Source organism: Triturus cristatus, chromosome 12 (assembly GCF_964204655.1).
Source record: "Triturus cristatus chromosome 12, aTriCri1.1, whole genome shotgun sequence".
Taxonomy (NCBI): Eukaryota; Metazoa; Chordata; class Amphibia; order Caudata; family Salamandridae; genus Triturus; species Triturus cristatus.
Window position 1 is genome coordinate 222,090,009 of NC_140595.1, and position 17,128 is coordinate 222,107,136.

Consider the following 17,128-nt stretch of genomic DNA (forward strand, 5'->3'; position numbering starts at 1 on the left):
AAGTCTGCGAAGGGCATTTCCTGTAAGCAGCCAAATGAACCTTAATGGAATGGAAATTAAGGCCAGACTGCGCCAAATGCAAAAGGTACGGAAGAATGACATCTTCCTTACATGTCGTAGGATCAAAGTTCTTGGACTTACACCAGATACAGAACCTCTTCCACTTATAGGCATAGGACGTCCTAGTGGAAGGCCGTTTAGACTCCTTAAGTATGTCCATACAATCTTCTGGTAGATTCAGATGGCCATATTGCACTATTTCAGGAGCCATGCCGCCAAACTCAAAGACGAGAGGTTGGGGTGCAACATCCGCCCCCCGAACTTCGTGAGAAGGTCCGGCCTGCACGGCAACCGTATGTGAGGAAGGAGAGACCGGTGAAGTAGGTCCGTGAACCACCACTGTCTGGGCCATTCCGGGGCGATCAGGATCATCCGCGCCCTGGACTGGGACAGCTTGATGAGCACTGCCGGAATCAGGGGAATGGGTGGAAAAGCGTACAGAAAGCTATTCGACCAATCGATCCATAACGCATTCCCCAGCGTCCCCCGCTGGTAGTACCTGGATGCGAAGTCTCGGCATTTGCTGTTTTCGGCGGTGGCGAACAGACCTACGTCTGAAGTCCCCCACCTTGCGAAGACTTCTCCTAGTACTTCGTCGTTTATGACCCATTCGTGGTTTTCCTGAAACAGCCTGCTCAGTGCGTCCGCCTGAGCATTCTGTACCCCTGGCAGATGCGTGGCCGTAATAGTCAGTCCTCGGGCCAGAAGCCAGTGCCAGATCGCCTGCGCCTCCTGCGACAGGGTGCGCGATCTCGACCCCCCCTGCTTGTTGAGGTAATACATAGTGGTTGTATTGTCCATCTGTATCAGCAGCGAGTTGGTCTGGAAGGACGGAAGGAAGACCTTCAGTGCCAGGAAGACAGCTCTGAGTTCCACGTTCCTTGAATCTGCAAGTCCCCGGAATGCGCTCCCCAGCCTTGGAGAGACGCATCCGTCACGACACTCTTCGTGGGAATGTCCTTGTGGAAGGGAACCCCCTTGAGGAGGTTTTCCGCCGAACACCACCACTTCAGAGACTGAAGAGCATGTAGAGACAGCCGTATCTTGTCGTCCCAAGAACCTGTCTTCTGATCCCACTGATCCTCCAAGCACTCCTGCAGTGGTCTCATGTGCAGCCTTGCGTGAGGCGTGAGGAAGATACAGGAGGCCATCGATCCCAGCAGCGAAGACACCTTCCTCACTGTCGTCGATGGAGCAGTCCTGAGGTCCTGAGCCTTCCGAAGGAGTGATAACCGTCTCTCCTCCGAAGGAGACATGCTTGCTGACCGCTTATCGATGGAGGCTCCCAGGTACTGTATGCACTGGACCGGAGTCGGGACCGATTTGGACATGTTGACGTGTAACCCCAGCTTGTGCAAGAGAGCGCACGTCCACCGGAAGTGATCTTGCGCTTCCGAGAAGGATGATGCCTTGATCAGCCAATCATCCAGATACGGGTAGACAAACACCTTGTTCCTCCGCAGGTGTGCCGCCACCACCGCCATGCACTTCAAGAAGGTCCTGGGCGCAGACTTTAGCCCGAATGGCAGTACTGTGTATTGATAGTGATTGGCGCCGACTTGGAATCGCAGGAACTTCCTGTGCTTCCGTGCGATGGGCACATGGAAGTACGCATCCTGTAGATCTATGGCACAGAGCCAGTCTCCCCGTTGCAGCTGAGGGTAAATCTGATGCAACGATAGCATGCGAAACTTCTCTCTGCGAATCCATTTGTTTGCCTGTCGCAAATCCAGAATGGGCCTGAACTCGTTCTTGTCCTTCTTGCGAACGAGGAAGAACCGAGAGTACAGACCTCTTCCCCTTTGAGACAGAGGTACCTCTTCTACCGCCTTTTTTCTCAACAAGATGTCTGCCTCCGCCTGGAGCTCTCGCAGCTGAAACTGAGAGCTTACCGGCGGAATCGCTGGAGGCGGGCTGATAAACCGAAGACTGTATCCATTGCAAACAATATTCAGCACCCACTTGTCCTGAGTAATTTTTCTCCACTCTGCCGGAAAACAATGGATGCTTCCCCCCACTGGAGTGGGTAACGGTTGAGGGGGAAGTAGTCGCTCAGGGCCGAGACCCGGCCGGGCCCTTGATAGTGGTAGCAGCCTGCTGGCCTCCTCTACCCCTCTGGCGTTTCTGGAAGGGCTTCCGGAACTGCTGCTGTTGGTGCTGCTGCTGTCCCGAACCCTGCCCACGCCCTCTGCCCGTAGACCCGAACCGCCTCTGGAACGGGCGCTTCTTCTTCTCGGCCTTCTCCAACCCGACAGCCGTCAGGGTCTCCGCCTCCGCCTTCATGCGGGCCATCTCATCACCCGCATGTTTTCCAAACAGGGTTTCCCCCGAGAAGGGCAGATTGGCTACTCTGTCCTGAGCCTCTGGCTTGAGTGACATCAGGCGCAGGCAAGAGTGACGCCTCTGATGGACACCATGACAGTAGGAGTGCGCCGCCAACAAGGAGACATCCGCTGCCGCACTGATGACCTGGTTCGAAACCAGCATGCTCTCTCGCACCGTTTCCAGGAAGTCCTCCTTCCTGTCCCGGGGCAGCAGGTTCGCATACTGTTGGAGGGACTCCCACAGGGCCCGGTCGTAACGCCCCAACAGCGCCCCCGCACTTGCCGCCTTCATGGTGGTAGACGCGGTCCCACACACCTTCCTGCCCGCCGAGTCCAGCCTGCGGCTTTCCTTGTCGGGCGGGACCGTCGATGAAGGTGCAGTCGCATGCTGCTTTCTCGCCGCCGTCACGATGACAGAGTCCGGCTTCGGGTCCATCCGTAAAAAAGCAGGGTCCGAGTCCGGGGCCCGATTCTTTTTCATGAGCCATGAGGGAGTGGATTTTGTCACCGCAGGGGTGAGGAACAACTCCAACGCGGGTTCCACCAGTCCCGGCACTAGAGGCAGCAGAGTGCGAGACAGGTGTTTTTTGTGTAGAGTCTCGAATATCACGGACGTCGTGGGCGTCGGTACTGTCACCGAGATGCCCAACTTGGATGCCCCCCGCAGCAGCACCTCCTGGAAGGAGACCAGATCATCCACCGGAGACACCCTAGTCCCCGGTGAGTCCGACAGCGTCGGCGAGAAGTCCCTGGCCGAGGACTGTGTGCGTGACCTGGACCCGTGCCTCCTATGGTGCCGTCCCGATGTCGACGACGACGACCTCCTACGGCTCCGCGACCTTCTCCTCCTGACGGAGCGGGAGCGCGACCTCCTCGGCTTCGGCCTGTCCGACGGTCTAGCCGGGCCCGGCGACCGTGGGTGACGCGGCCTCGGCGTCCCCTGCGGCGGAGTCGGATACCTGGGCAGGGAGACCGAACTCGGTGGAACTGCAGGCGGCCCCAACAGAGTGCGAGGTGGTATAGGACGCGGAGGGGGAGGTGGAGGTGGTCAAACCGACCGTGGTGGCAGTGGCGGTGGCGGTGGAGGAGGAGGAGGAGGAGTCGGCGGTCGTGGTGGCAGCGGCGGAGGCGGTGATGGCGTAGGGTTCCGAGGGGGTGTATACACCACGGAGTACCCCGATCCCGGCGACTCTGTTCCCCGCTTACTCCTGGCGTCAGGGCTCCCCCTGCGCCGTCTCGACGGCAACCGCCTCAACGTCGAGCGTCTTCTCGACGTCGAGCGCCTCCTCGACGACAACCGCCTCCTCGACGGCGACCGCCGCCTCGACGTCGACCTTCGTGACGTCGACCTTCGTGACGTCGATCGTCTTCTCGACGGCGATCGCCTCGACGTCGATCTCCATGACGTCGATCGCTTTGACGGCGACCGGCGCTCCCCCTTCGACGGCGACGTCGACGGCGTCGTCGCAGAAGATGCTGATGTCGTCGACGGCGGCCTGTTCAGCTCCTTCGTCGTCGATGCCGCTTCTCCCCAGAGCCCTGGGGAGATGGCGAACAGACCGTAGTCATCCCCCTCGACGCCGCCGTCGACGCCCTCGACGTCGACGGGGAGTGGGGACGCTTGCTGGTCTTCCTGCCCCTGGGGAGCCCCCCAGAGGCCCCAGCATGGGCAGAATCAGCCCCTCCAGACCCACCTCGTGCCTTCAGCCTTCTGTCCTCCAGGACCTGGAGCCTGATCTTCTTCCTCTCTCTCAGGGTCCTGGCTGAAAAAGAGCGGCAGATCTCACACTCCTCAGGCACGTGGGACTGGGGAAGGCAGACGATGCACACCCTGTGTGTGTCTGACTTAGCCTTTTTTCTTCCACAATCAGGACACTTGTCGAACAAGCCAGTCATTCTGATAACACCAGAAGGAAAAAGGACTTTCTAACACTTGAAAAGTAACAAATAACCCTTGAAAAGGGAGAGCTCAATGCTCCAGGGTCCTGCTAGCAGGAGCCGGAAAAAAGAACTGAAAGTAAAAGGGACCTGCTGTGCATTCTGGGATACTGGGAAAGTTCTGGAAATCTGGAAAGTTTTCTTAAAGGCACAGTATTCTGTTCTCAGCCACATAATGGCAGCCTATGGGGCTTGTCTGTCCATTCCTTCCTCTCTATCATTCCAGAGGCTTTTGCTGGTAGAGGCAGGGTTTTTTCCTGTGTGGAGAAAAGCTGGACAGGCAGTGCTGTTTGTGGATGTTGGTGGAATTCTAGTTGAAGTACTGGACAGTGTAGCCTGTGGGTATAGGCTGCATTATCTGTCTTTAAATTACATTCTCTCTTAAAGGTGGATGCAGGTCTGCATGATTTGACACTTTAAGAGATTATTTTTTATTGCTCCGGGGTCCACGCACATGGGCGGGACTATTCACTAGATTATGATATACACAGAGATCCCCTACTACAGAACTAGTTCTTGATTTGCAAAAATTACATCTAGGATGTGTCCAGTGATGTGTGTGGGTTCGTGGATGATCTCATGTACGTTCATTATTTCTAGGCCAGTTATGATAGTTCTTGGATGGGGAATATTGGGTTCGTCAAACCATATGTTTGGATCACCAAGAATACATTGGCTGGAGCGTAGTGTAATAAGGTTAGAAACTGTGTCTAGAAATGTGTCTGGGAATTCTGCATTGCTAGATAGTGGTCTGTAAAGAAGGAGAAAGTTACAGAAGGATGTTGGTGTAGGGCTGCGGCTTGTGATGAGGGCCTCACAACTTTGTATCAAAACATCGTTAGCTTTGTTCAGATTTATTGTTTCCTTGTATATAACAGCTAGTCCGCCTCCTGTTTTGCCTGTGTGATTTTGAGTGACAGTTTGACAGCCTGGAGGAATAGCTTAGTGCAACACTGGAGCCTTGTCATCGCCCAACCATGATTCAGTTATGAAGAGTAAGTCTGGTTGTGTGTCAGTGAGTAGGCCGTAGATGAGGTGCTTGTTTTTAAGGAGTGGACGAGCATCGATCAGTAGGCAGTCTAGAGCCCATTTGGATCACTGCCCTTGTGACTGTAACTCATGTCAGAACATGCTGCATTTTCTTTTTTTTGTCAGCTATATCACAATTGTGGAATATCAGAAAATGCAGACCAGCTCTGTTCCACCTTCAGCTACTTCAAACAGAATACACTTGTGAAATGATATATAGATGTATTTCTGCCACAATTCGTTTAAGGAGGCTAGTCGGAAAATGATTGCTTTCTCTTTTAAGATTTTGTATTAAATCAGATTTTTCTTATCTGTCTAAACAGATCATTCGTAACCTGGGAGAATTTTTATTATTTTCTGGCACTTTAAAAAGGCAGCAGGCACTTAAAAAAACTTCTGTTTTTAAGGCTGTGTTTCGTGTTTGAAATTCTCGTCGCGCTGGTTAAAGGCACTATGCACTTTAAAAAATGTTTACTTTCAGGGTTCTGTATCACAACGAGAAAAGTTTAACAACTATTTACATATTTGAACATAAATGAATGAGTACCGTTTTATTGTGTTTGAATAAGGACAATGAATTTTAAATGATTTGTTTTGGATGGCCTTGACGTGTCCTAATGAATTTTAAGAATGTTAGGTCGCTCTTTTTCGAAACCCATGTTTCAAAAGTATTTGCTGCATCTTTTTTTTATCTGTGACTTTTACGGTTGATTAAAAAAAGAATTAAGTTTTGTTGACGATGATGAGGCAGTCTAGAGATTGTATTTTGGTGGTGGTGTAACTTTGTTTTCTAGAAGAGTGTGCAGTATTCTTTGAACTAGTAGCAGGTGTAGTATTAGTATTCATATTAACTGTATCAGGATAGCAATACTGTTGTTTGTCTACACCGTGATCCTCGTCCAGCAGGCTTAGAAGTCATTTTGTTGGGTTGGTGTGTGCAGGTGATGGAGATAGTGATTGAGTTAGTTGATGAGCTGTGTTGTTTCTGTGGAGTAGCCTCGTTGTGTAATAGACAAGGAAATGAAAAGTTCTGAAGAGTGGGATGTTGTTTATTTCATTTGTGTCTTGTTTAGGGTGGAAGGTGTATGTGTTAGGGGTGGTGGTAGAGCATGTGGGTAATCTAATATGGCTCTAAATAGTGCAATGGATAAGTGGCGGGTGAATGAATGTTTTGTTGTGGTGTTTGTGATAGGTGTTGGTGAAGATAGAAATTTTGAGAGTAAAGTTGGCTTAGGATCTGTATTGTTTGTGTAAACATAAGGGTGGGAGTGGGTGTTCGTTTCTATTTTGTGACTGGATGTATTATGAAATTGTGTGTGTGAGATTTGGATGTGCTAGTGTGACTGTTTTGTTTTATTTTTGTGGAGTGATGAGATGCGATATTGATACAGTGAATTTCTGTGAAGGATTCCGATGTAAAGTACTGCTGGTGAGTGGAAACTGAGTGGTAAAGAGTGTGGCGACGTGCCGTGAAGGAGCATGTATGTGGTGTGCGAGAGGAGATGAACACGGCTTATAAGTGTTTGCGTTAGATTTGGTAGCAGGAAGAGGTAAGATCTGTGGAGAGTAACAATTGTTTGGTTGTGTGTTTTCAGTAAAAAGAGAAGGAGATGGTAATGTGTGGGCTTGATAGAGGTGTAGGCTAGAGTGGTGGTTTGTATAAGAGTGAAGGTGCCACTGTGTGGCAGTAGGGTTAGAAGGGTGGATACATGTGGTTTGTATAAGTGTACGTGATTTTATATGAGTGAAGGATGAGAGTGTCTGCACAAGTGCAGTATGGGGGAGTGCCAGTATGAGAACAGGGTGTAAGGGGGTCCCTGTATGAGTGCATGAGGGGAGTGCCTGTATTAGTGCAGGGTGAGGGAAGTAGGGCAGTGTGAGTTTGAGTGCAGGGGAGGAGTGTGCATATGTGAGTGAAGAGGTAGAGGTGTGCCTGTGTGAGTGCAGTGAAAGAGTTGTGCCTGTGAGTGCAGAGTGAGGGGTGTGCATGTGTGACTGCATCGCTAGGATATGCCTGTATGACTGTGGTGTAAGTGGAGCCTGTGTACAGTGAGCAGTGTGTCTGTGTGAATGCAAGGTGAGTGGCCTGCCCCTATTAGTGCAGGGGGAAGAGTGCATGATTAGTGTATGAATGTAGTGTGAGTTGTGTCTGTGTTTGAGAGGATGAGCAGTATACTTGTGTTAGTGCTAGGTGAGATTTGTGTCTGTTTCTGTCCAAAGTTAGTGGTGCATATGTGTGAGTGCGGAATGTGTATGTGAGTTCAGAATGAGGGGTGTGCCTATTTGAATTCAGGGTGAGGAGTGTGACCGAGTGAGTGCAAACTGAGAACTGTGCCTGTGAGGTGTGTCTGTGTGTGCAAGATAATATGTGCATTTCTGTGAGCACAAGAAGAACGTGCCTGTATGAGTGCAGTGTGAGATTGTGACTTGGTGAGTTTACAATAGAGATCTGGAGTGCAAGTGTAGGATGAGCAATATACCTGATTACATGAGGAGTTGTGCATATTGTGAGTGCAGGTGGAGTGGTGTGCCTGAGGATTTTTTTTTATTTATTTAAAAAGTTTTATATAGTGCAAACATGACCACAGGGGGTATGGGAGCACTTTACAGATTGGCAGTTACGAAGGTACAGAAAGCGGTAACAACAGACCAACTAACAATCATAACAGTTCAATATAGACAAGTATAAACAGGTGAGTCCTATGGTGACTGGGGGCTGGGGATCTAGCTCAGACATTTCTTCACCAGTATAGCTTTAAGTTCCCTTTTGAAGAAAGCGTGGAATTATTCAGTCTTAATTCAGGTGGCAGGGAACTCCAAATTCTTGGTTCAATACATGAGAATGCTTGATTGTAGGTTTTCTTTTTATGGAATTTCTGTGGCTGGAGCAGTAAAGTGCTGGAACCCCTAAAGGATCTGGAGCCCCCAGAGAGCTCAAGTTTTTGTGCCAGGTATATTGAGGCATTGAAATGTAAAGTTTTGTGGGTCATGCATGCAATTTTTAGATGTATCCTTGCTTCATACTGGAGCCAATTTAGTGACTTCAACTTAGGTGTCATGTGATGATTATGTTTTGAGCCTGTAATGCCCCTTGTAGTGGAGTTGAGAGAGGCCCTAAGTGGCACCATCTTAGATCTGAGAAGACGCAGAGGGTTGCGCTTCCATAATCCAATTTAGAGATCACTAGAGCTTGCACTGCAGTCTTGAAGTCATTGTGGGGTATGGACGGTTTTATTTTCCTTAGGATGCTCAGATGGATGTTGGCTCGTCTGGTGAGAGCACTTATGCGATTCTGCATGTTCAAACGCTTAACTAGCATTATTCCCAGAGAGCTTGTGGAATCAAGGATGTTTGGAGTGCAGTTGAGAGCTGTTAATTGATGCATCCATTCTTCGATGTATGGAGACTGTTTGGCTGGGGCGATAAGGAGGAATTGTGTTTTGGGAGCGTTTCATTTCAGGTGATTAAGTGTCAGCCAACTTTATGTTTTCTGAAGTGCTGAGTTGAGGGACCTGTTGTCCTCTGGAGAGAAGACTTTCAGGTACAGGTGAGTGTCGTTGGCATACATTTGATAGTAAATGTTGGACAATATCAGATTTTCTGTTAGAGGCTCCATGAGAAGGTTGAAGAGTATGGGTAAGAGTGTGGACCCCTGTGGCACCCCAGAGTGAGCGGTGAGGGGTTAGACAAAGACTGATTCACCTTGAGTCTTTGGGTTTTGTTGTGTAGGAATGAGGAGAACCCACCAGTTTAGCATAGTCCCTGATAGACCCATCCTATGTTCCAGTAGGTAAATAAGGGTGTCATATTTGACTGTATCAAAAGCTGATGATAAGTCAAGGAGGATCAAAAGGCACAATTCATTTTGGTCCAGCATTCGTAGTGCATCATCAACAATGAGACTGAGAGCAGATCCCGTGTTATGACCCTGACGGAAGCTGGATTGGAATTGGTCTCGCAGTCAGAATTGTTCTATGTGACTGCATTGCTGGGTGTGGACGCATTTCTCGAGGAGCTTTGCTAGAGTAGGATTGTTTGAAATTGGACTAATATTGTGAAGGTTAGTGTGATCTGCAGTCGTTTTATTTTAAGGAGGGGGTGACCTGCCAAGACTTCTGGCAAATCGGAATAGAGCCTTGAAGTAGAGAGGCATTAACTATCTTTGTTCTAAGAGGGAATATGGATGATCTGATCTCATAGAAGAAGTTTCGATGGCAAGGGATCACTGAAGTGGTTGGATGGTTTCAGTGCAGCCAGAGTTTTGCGAAAAGTGCTTTCGTCTACAGTTTTGAATAGGCCCCAGGAAGCATTGTTTTGGGGGGTGGAGAGCCAGAGCAGGTGTGAGCACTCCAAACCCAGAGGGAGGATAGGTAATAGGTAGATTCTCCAAAGCTAACCTTAGTTCCAAATCGATCTTTGTAGTCTTTTCAAAGAAGGCGACGGCTAATTCCTCACAATTAAGCTGCGAACAGAGTTTCATTGAGGGAAGGTTAAGTTGGCTGTTTGATTGAAGCTGGATGAGTTCAAACAATTCTTTGGTTGGTATTTGCTTGCTCTAGTCGTTTTCTGAAGTAACTAGCTTTAGAGCATCTGATGCAATTGTTATATATATTTCTCAGAGATACAAGCTGATTGAGATGGTCAAGGGAGAGAATCTGCACAATCATTCCTCCAGTCTCAGATTTCTTCTTTACGTATTTAGACTGCCATTATACCAAGGTTTGGAGATATTGGAGGACATTCTTTTCATCTATGGAGGTGCAATTCAACCTAAGATGTTAGTCATTGAGCGATTATAGTTGTCTGTCAGGTCGCAGACATGTCCACAGGAGGGGGCAGGGGGTTATCAAATCAGGTCATACAAGTTAATGTTTCTCAGACTTCTTTGTCAGTCTCTGGGTTTCTTTAGCTGAGCTTTATTGGTTCTCACCGATTCTGTGAGGAGGAAGGAGACACAATGGTTGTCCGTCCAGTCACAGGGGGCGATAGATTCAAGATGAATGGAGTTGATCTTGATCAGATCTAAGGTAGCTCTCATCATGTGAGTAGGACTATCACATATTTGAGTGAGGTTGAGGTCTGCTTAGAAGGATTTGAGGCTATTGACTGACAAGTCATTTGTGTCATTCCAGTGGAGGTTAACATCTCCAAGAAAGATCTGGGTGCCATGACACTCAACGTTCGTTGAGAGGATTTCCATGATTTGTTATATGAAAGGGAGATTATCTCTCAGAGGGTGGTAGATAGTCTGCCTCTGTGATGTGCCTGAGTGCAGGATGTTGGTGCGTATTGTGGGTGCATAGTAATGGGAGTGCCTATATGAGTGCAGCCTAAGGGGAGTGTCTGTATGACTGCAGGCTGAGTGGATGTCATACAGGAATGCAGAATGCTGCAGGTGCCTGTGTGAGTGCATGAGAAGGAGCTGCATAAAAGTACTGTGAATTGTGGCTGTTGTAATATATGGCGAATAGTGTGCCTGTGTACAGGGTTGCAGGGTGCAACTCTGAGCAAAGGATGGACTTGTGTGAGTAAGGATGAGCAGTGTGCCTCTGTGGGTGTAGTGTAAGTAATGTGCCTGATTGTAGAATGTCAGTGTGTACTGTGAGTGGAGAGTGAGGGGACTATCCGTAGGAGTCCCAGGCGAGAGGTGTGGTATGTGATGTAGCGGGAGAGGTGTGTCTGTAGGAGGTCAGTGAGTACTCCTTGTGCGAGTGTAGACAAATTGATGATTGCTGGTTGTGCCTGTGTTAGTGCATGGTGAATGTCTGACAGGAGTGCAATGTGCCTTGTGAGTTCAGACCTACTAGCATTGCTAGTGCTTGTTTAACATTGTGAGAGAACCCTGGCATCCCTGATCCAGTAATGGGTTCCTCATTTCACGTGTGCTGACGACATTGTCTATGCAGATAGGGAACTGGCAAAGCTTGCCACTAGTACCGAACTTTGCATGGTACCCATGGGACAAAAATGTAAGTCAGCCTTCACCCAAAGCTGTATGCGAGTGTGAATAGGAAAGCACGAGGAGACAGCAGCAGGTGCCCTGTGTGCTGAGCACCAGGCACGCCACCTCTGTGGAGGTATGGGGGAATCTAAGTATATATCCTCCAGCAACGAAGCAGCAACTACTTGTAAGAAGTCTTTGCCTGATCATTTAAGGACCAGACCGTTGCTCCCATCATTCAGGCAACACCTAGAAGCTCACCTTTTTATCGTCTTTGTCTTAAATGTTACACATGCATCCTGTTCACAACTATATTTTATCATATGCTGGAATGCGAAGTGCCCTTACTTTCATTGCAGCCCAACACCTGAGCAGTCAATGCAGAGCACTGCAGCAGTAGATGTGAATAAATGATGAAAAAGGCAAACTGATGCTCGGCATTAAAAATGAATTTACTGAAAATGAACACTCGGTTTTTCAATGGAAGGGTACAAGCTGTGGAAGGCTTTGCTCTGGTTCGGGTCAGATGCCTGACTCTGGCTTGCCCCCATGCCCTCTCGGGCCCTCGAGCTGAAAGCGAGCCAAGCTTTCATGTGGCACTCACCTCATTCTCCAAGCACATTTATATCCCATTCTCCAGTCTAACCCAACACCCCTCCTTCCTGGAGAGCAGGGGCTTGCCAGATCCCTCCATTTGCATTTCTGGGCTGATTGTCCGGGTGCTGCGGAGAGTTCTAACGGGGATGTTATGCTGGTGAATTTTTAAAGTTTGTGTTACTGTACGATTTGAAAAATTAGTTATGCTGGTGAATTTTCAAAGTTTGTGTTACTGTACGATTTGAATAATTACTAGTATTAAGTCACTCTCCCAAGCTCGTTGACACTTTCAAGTCACCGCCTAGCCCATCTAAACAGCTACCTCCTTCATCTTGGTGGTAATCAAAAACAAGCATTGGCATAGCCAATAGGTCTCGCCTTTGGGACCTTATAAGTGTTTAGCCATGCAACAGTTGCATAACTAAATACTTATAAGGTCCCAAAAGCGAGACCTATTGGCTATGCCAAGCGGCTGTGCGGCCGCGAAAGTGATCGCGATCAAACATCAAAGCGGCCGTCGGGCCAAGAAAAGTGAACGTAATCACGGTAAAGTGCGGAGCGCGCGCCCGCGCACATGCACTGTAGCTCTAGGCTGGCCTGGTAGCACTTTTTGGAGCCCTCTCAATAAGTCTCGCCAGACCAGCGCATGCGCTGGGTCAGGCGAGACCTAACAACTAAACGCACAGTTTGTGTGAACGAGCTGTGTGGAGAAAGTCCGTCTGCAGGGAAGCTCTGGCTGCACTACACTCACTGAAAACCTGTAACTCTGTGGGAGCTCCCAGATACCTTTGTTTTGCTGGTATGTGGGAGGCTCTTCTGAAGTAGGTAGGTCAGGAACATTAAATGATATCAACATAGAAAAATCATCCTGCCTCTGTTCTTTTTCCAAAAAGACTTCTCATGTCAATTGTGATGAATGCATTTGCTTAACACAGTGTTCTGCTGTAGATCGTCAAATCATTAAACATAAATATTTGACCTTTGCTATAAAATAGAACGAAATGTATTCATACAGAGGCCACATTGTAAAATGCGTATATCAGGAAATCTGGGATCAATCGAGGCTTCTCCACTTCACCAAACTCTGTGATCCTAAGCTACTTCACTTACTGTACCTACTTTTACTTGACAATAACACTTGAGAGCACCTTGAAATACTCCAGTTCAGCATGCACTCTGTATAAAAACCTCACCTGCATATGGTTTAATAGACTATTGCTTCATCTATAAGAACCATAGAGGCCACTTATAGGGGCACATGGCAACCAACTAACCTCTTTGTTCACTAATGGCACCGTTATCAGGGTGGAGGGAGAGAGGAGTGCGGTTCTTTTATTATTCTAAGTTCATCAGTTACATGTACTACAGTGAAACACATCTAAATGTTAAAGAAAGGAACATGCCAAATATTTTCGATGGCTCGGCTGGTGCCATGGCTTTTAGGGACAAGCTAGACCCTTACATGTTCGGCTGCTTTAATTTCACAAGATGCAGTGTTACAGAGAAGCGTGAAATATAGAAAATATTTCATAGTTACCCATGAAATTTAGGTTATCATCATCAAAACAATAGTTTCCACTCGTGGAGATTTACCACCATGTGGCACATTCTCTGACAGTATTATCTTCATTAACTTGAGACAGAAAGATTTTCTTGGGAAAATTATAGACTATGTAAATTATGTGGCAAAAACCTCAACTGCATAATCACGGGGTAAACATTGCAGCCACAGTATCCTAAAAATCCACTGCCCTGCACCATTGTCCACTGCTTTATCAATAGTTAATTTATGATACGTAAACAAAACCTAGTCATTCTAATTCTAATCAGTGGCCATTGTTAGTGGCCATTGTTCGCTGCACCAAAAAACACAACAAATTCTTTAATCTAGATACCACAAAATAAATAAGTAGTATCAAAAAAATATATATAACGTAATGTGTAATATGGTACATCTCTGGGGTCTGGTTTCATTTACCAACCACATTGCCAAAATGAGGTCACCAGAACCCCTAGATGACAATTTTGGACCACACTACACACACATATATGTATGTGTGCGTGTGTACATATATATATATACATATATATATACATATATACACACACACACACAATAGGGTGTCCATAGGGCCCCCTTTACCCCCTGCAGACCGCTGCTCTCAGGAGGCGCACTGACAGTGCCACCTTTTAGGTGGTGCACTGTCAGTGTGCCTCCTGACAGCTTCTTTGCCTCTGCGCCCGCATTTGTAATGCAAGCACAGAGGCAAAGAGATTCCCTTATTTGCATGAGGTACGCCCCCATGCAAATGAGGGAACGCCCCCTGCTGATAGCCCTGGCGCTTTATGTGGCCTCTTCTGTAATATCAAAGAGCCCTGGGCGCGTAAAGCAGGTGCTAGCGCCCGTTGAACCCCCAGGGCACTCTGTAATACGGCCCCAGGTGAACGATAAGTTTTGTGGGGTTCTCTGAAGCAAAAAAAAAAAGCAAGCAGTGCATAAGAGAACCATTTCCCGCTGGATTTTGCTCTGCCTAAAGATCTGCTACACATTGGTTAAAAAGAAGCGTTCAAAAGGACTGTGTGATCATTCTACTATGGCCAAAGCTTCTATCGCTGTGTTGTGTTAGAACAGAAAATCCCTGTCCTACACATCTGCCAGGCAGCTACGTGGGTGTCTCTCTACAAGTTCACAAAGCACTATTGTCTGAGCAGTCAGGTTCGCTGAAAGGGGATTTTACCTGCTCAATCATGTATGACTTTCTGGTTTGAGGCCCTTAACAGACCCGCCTCCAATAGGTACTGCTTTGGTATCCATTCAAATGGTGAGGAATCTACAGCTAAAAGTCTCTATTAGAAGAATTTACTTACCTTCAGTAATGTTCTTTCTGGTTGAGGCTCTATCTAACCGCAGATTCCGCAATGACCCTCCCATCCTCCCCATTCTGTGATTAGACTCTATCCTTTAATAAGATCCCAAAGTTTAGGAATCTGCAACCTGCCTACCATTTTGCTTTTGGGGATCCGAGTCTGGAGGTGCAGACAGTCTTGATAGCAACTAACATCAGCATGCAGGAGTGGCACCTCTATAAACTGCGTATGTAATTTGTGGATCAGAACAGTGTCAGTGCAGAGCCGCATAAGGCCACCTTCTGACGCTCAGAGGTACTGCTGAAAAGTTTCTGAATCCATTCTGATGCCTGGGGAGTATTTAAAAGGTGAGGAATCTGCAGCTGGATAGTCTCTACCAAAAAGTGCATTACTGAAGGTATGCAACTTGTTCTTCAGGGCTTAAGCACTTCCTGCAGGCACTTTTTCTGCCCTAAAAGTCTTACAATTACATTGTATCATTTGTATTATAATATTTTAGGTATGTATATTTATTACAATTCACATATATTATACAACTAAATAAAAAAACAATTTCCTTTTTAACAATTTTTTCAACAAAACTAACAAGTAATAAATACAACATAAATAAAAAGTTAAACCTATTGGTATTGCTAGTGTTTCTTTTACACCGGTTACATTCAATTGTATGCACCCCTTTGTTGGCATGTCATGTGGTACCTGTAAATCTCGCTAGCCTTGTCATACTTAAAGTGGATGTCGCTCAGTCTCTGTGGGGAATGGTACACCAGACTGTTTGCCTCCTTCTGCCTTCGACTCTCCGGAGTTTCACGTTTCAGGGAGGACTCAGTCTTTGATAACTCAAACCCCGCTAGCTGCAGAAGAGAAGAGAACAGATGCATAACAAGTCAGACTCTACGCCCAGAAATGAGAACAGAACAGATATGTGCATGGGCTGACAAGGTCAAGACCATTCCAGGGCTTCTTAGCTGAGTAGGTCAAGATTTACTGTAGTAGCATATCTCTCACTCACTCACAAAAGACTGTTCTGTGTTTGAATTGCACTACTGCATGTATATATTGTGCAATACACCAACTAGTAGTGTGATGGAAGAAAGAAGTGTGAGAGACAGAGGTGTACAGCATAATTGTAAGTAGCTGGCAGTTATGCTTTACTACTCAGGTCTGGGGTGGTGTTTATGCGTTCAATTGTATTTATCAAATGTAATTCCCAAGTAGACTGCAGCCATTAGTTTGATAACTGTGGGAACATTTTCAGAAGTGCCAGGACAGTCTGCGGCCACTTGGCTCAGACTGTGACAACCAGGCTCTCTACCAATGGTGTCCTGGGACTCTTAACCTTACTCTTGAGCCCAAACATGAACACCAAGTATAGCCCTTCAGCACTTGACACTCAGTGTAGCAAAGTCAAGCAGGCACTCCAAGGTTTACTCAGGGAGGTGGCATGGGGGAAGCAATCAGAATTCAATGAACCATGCACTCATTAAATGGGAAACATCAGTGTCTAGTGAGAGCTTGGTATTTGAAAAATAAAAAAACACTTGACTAATTGCACAAAAAAATACAACACTATAAATTCATATATCAGAAGGCAACGGTTATTGCTCCAAATCACATAAAACTCTTAATAGTTATGGGAGAGACTACTCAGGCTGCTCCTGTGGGAGAACCCTCAATAGCAGGCTTGGTGCAAAAATGTCAAGAACATTTGATGAGAATGGATGTCTGGGAAAAGACTATTATGGCCTCCCATCCAGTATCTTCCCGGAATGCATAGTACCCTATTGAGCATTTCAGCTGTTCAGCAGTGCAGGCATCACCTTCAATATCCGTTGGACAAAATGGCAGCCTTACACCTAGTGAAGTTCACAAAACAATGCCTACTAAGTGAGGTACCAAAAACAACATGGTGATGAATGGAATGCTTGCATTAATCTCAACCACTGACAATCGCTCAGGGCCGCATTCCAATCCATTGTTTATTAGCCACCATGCTACCTCAGTTTGGATCCAGGGATAAGAAGAGTCTTGACCCTGCTCATCATGGAAACAGTACAGCTAACTGGCAGGGTCCAAACAGAGGTGGTATAGTATGGGGAGAGGAGTTGGCCTAACGGCTAGGGTGATGGACCTCGAATCTGGGGAACTGGGCTCGAGTCTCGGCAATAACGCTGAACATCCTGTGATTCCGGCCAAATCACTTAATCTCCCCGTGCCTAACAAAAGAATGAATGTGTCCTCAATTAATGTAACTGGTGCTATGTAAAGCGCTCTGATACCCAATTCGGGTCAAGTTTGCGCTATATAAAACTCTGTTAAAAAAAGTGATTACCAGTGGATGAGATTAATTCAAGCAATCCATCCATTACTC

The 17,128-nt window shown here is 47.2% G+C and overlaps 1 protein-coding gene across 5 annotated transcripts in view; it reads right to left on the reverse strand.

The window, feature by feature from the left end:
- MLKL (mixed lineage kinase domain like pseudokinase) overlaps nt 1–17,128 on the reverse strand; it is a 642,399-nt gene that overhangs the window by 119,655 nt on the left and 505,616 nt on the right. For all 5 annotated transcript variants that reach the window (XM_085639671.1, XM_085639670.1, XM_085639672.1 and 2 more), the window contains one exon: nt 15,457–15,611. In XM_085639671.1, the coding sequence (XP_085495797.1) occupies nt 15,457–15,611 (155 nt within the window). The remainder of the gene's footprint in view (nt 1–15,456; nt 15,612–17,128) is intronic.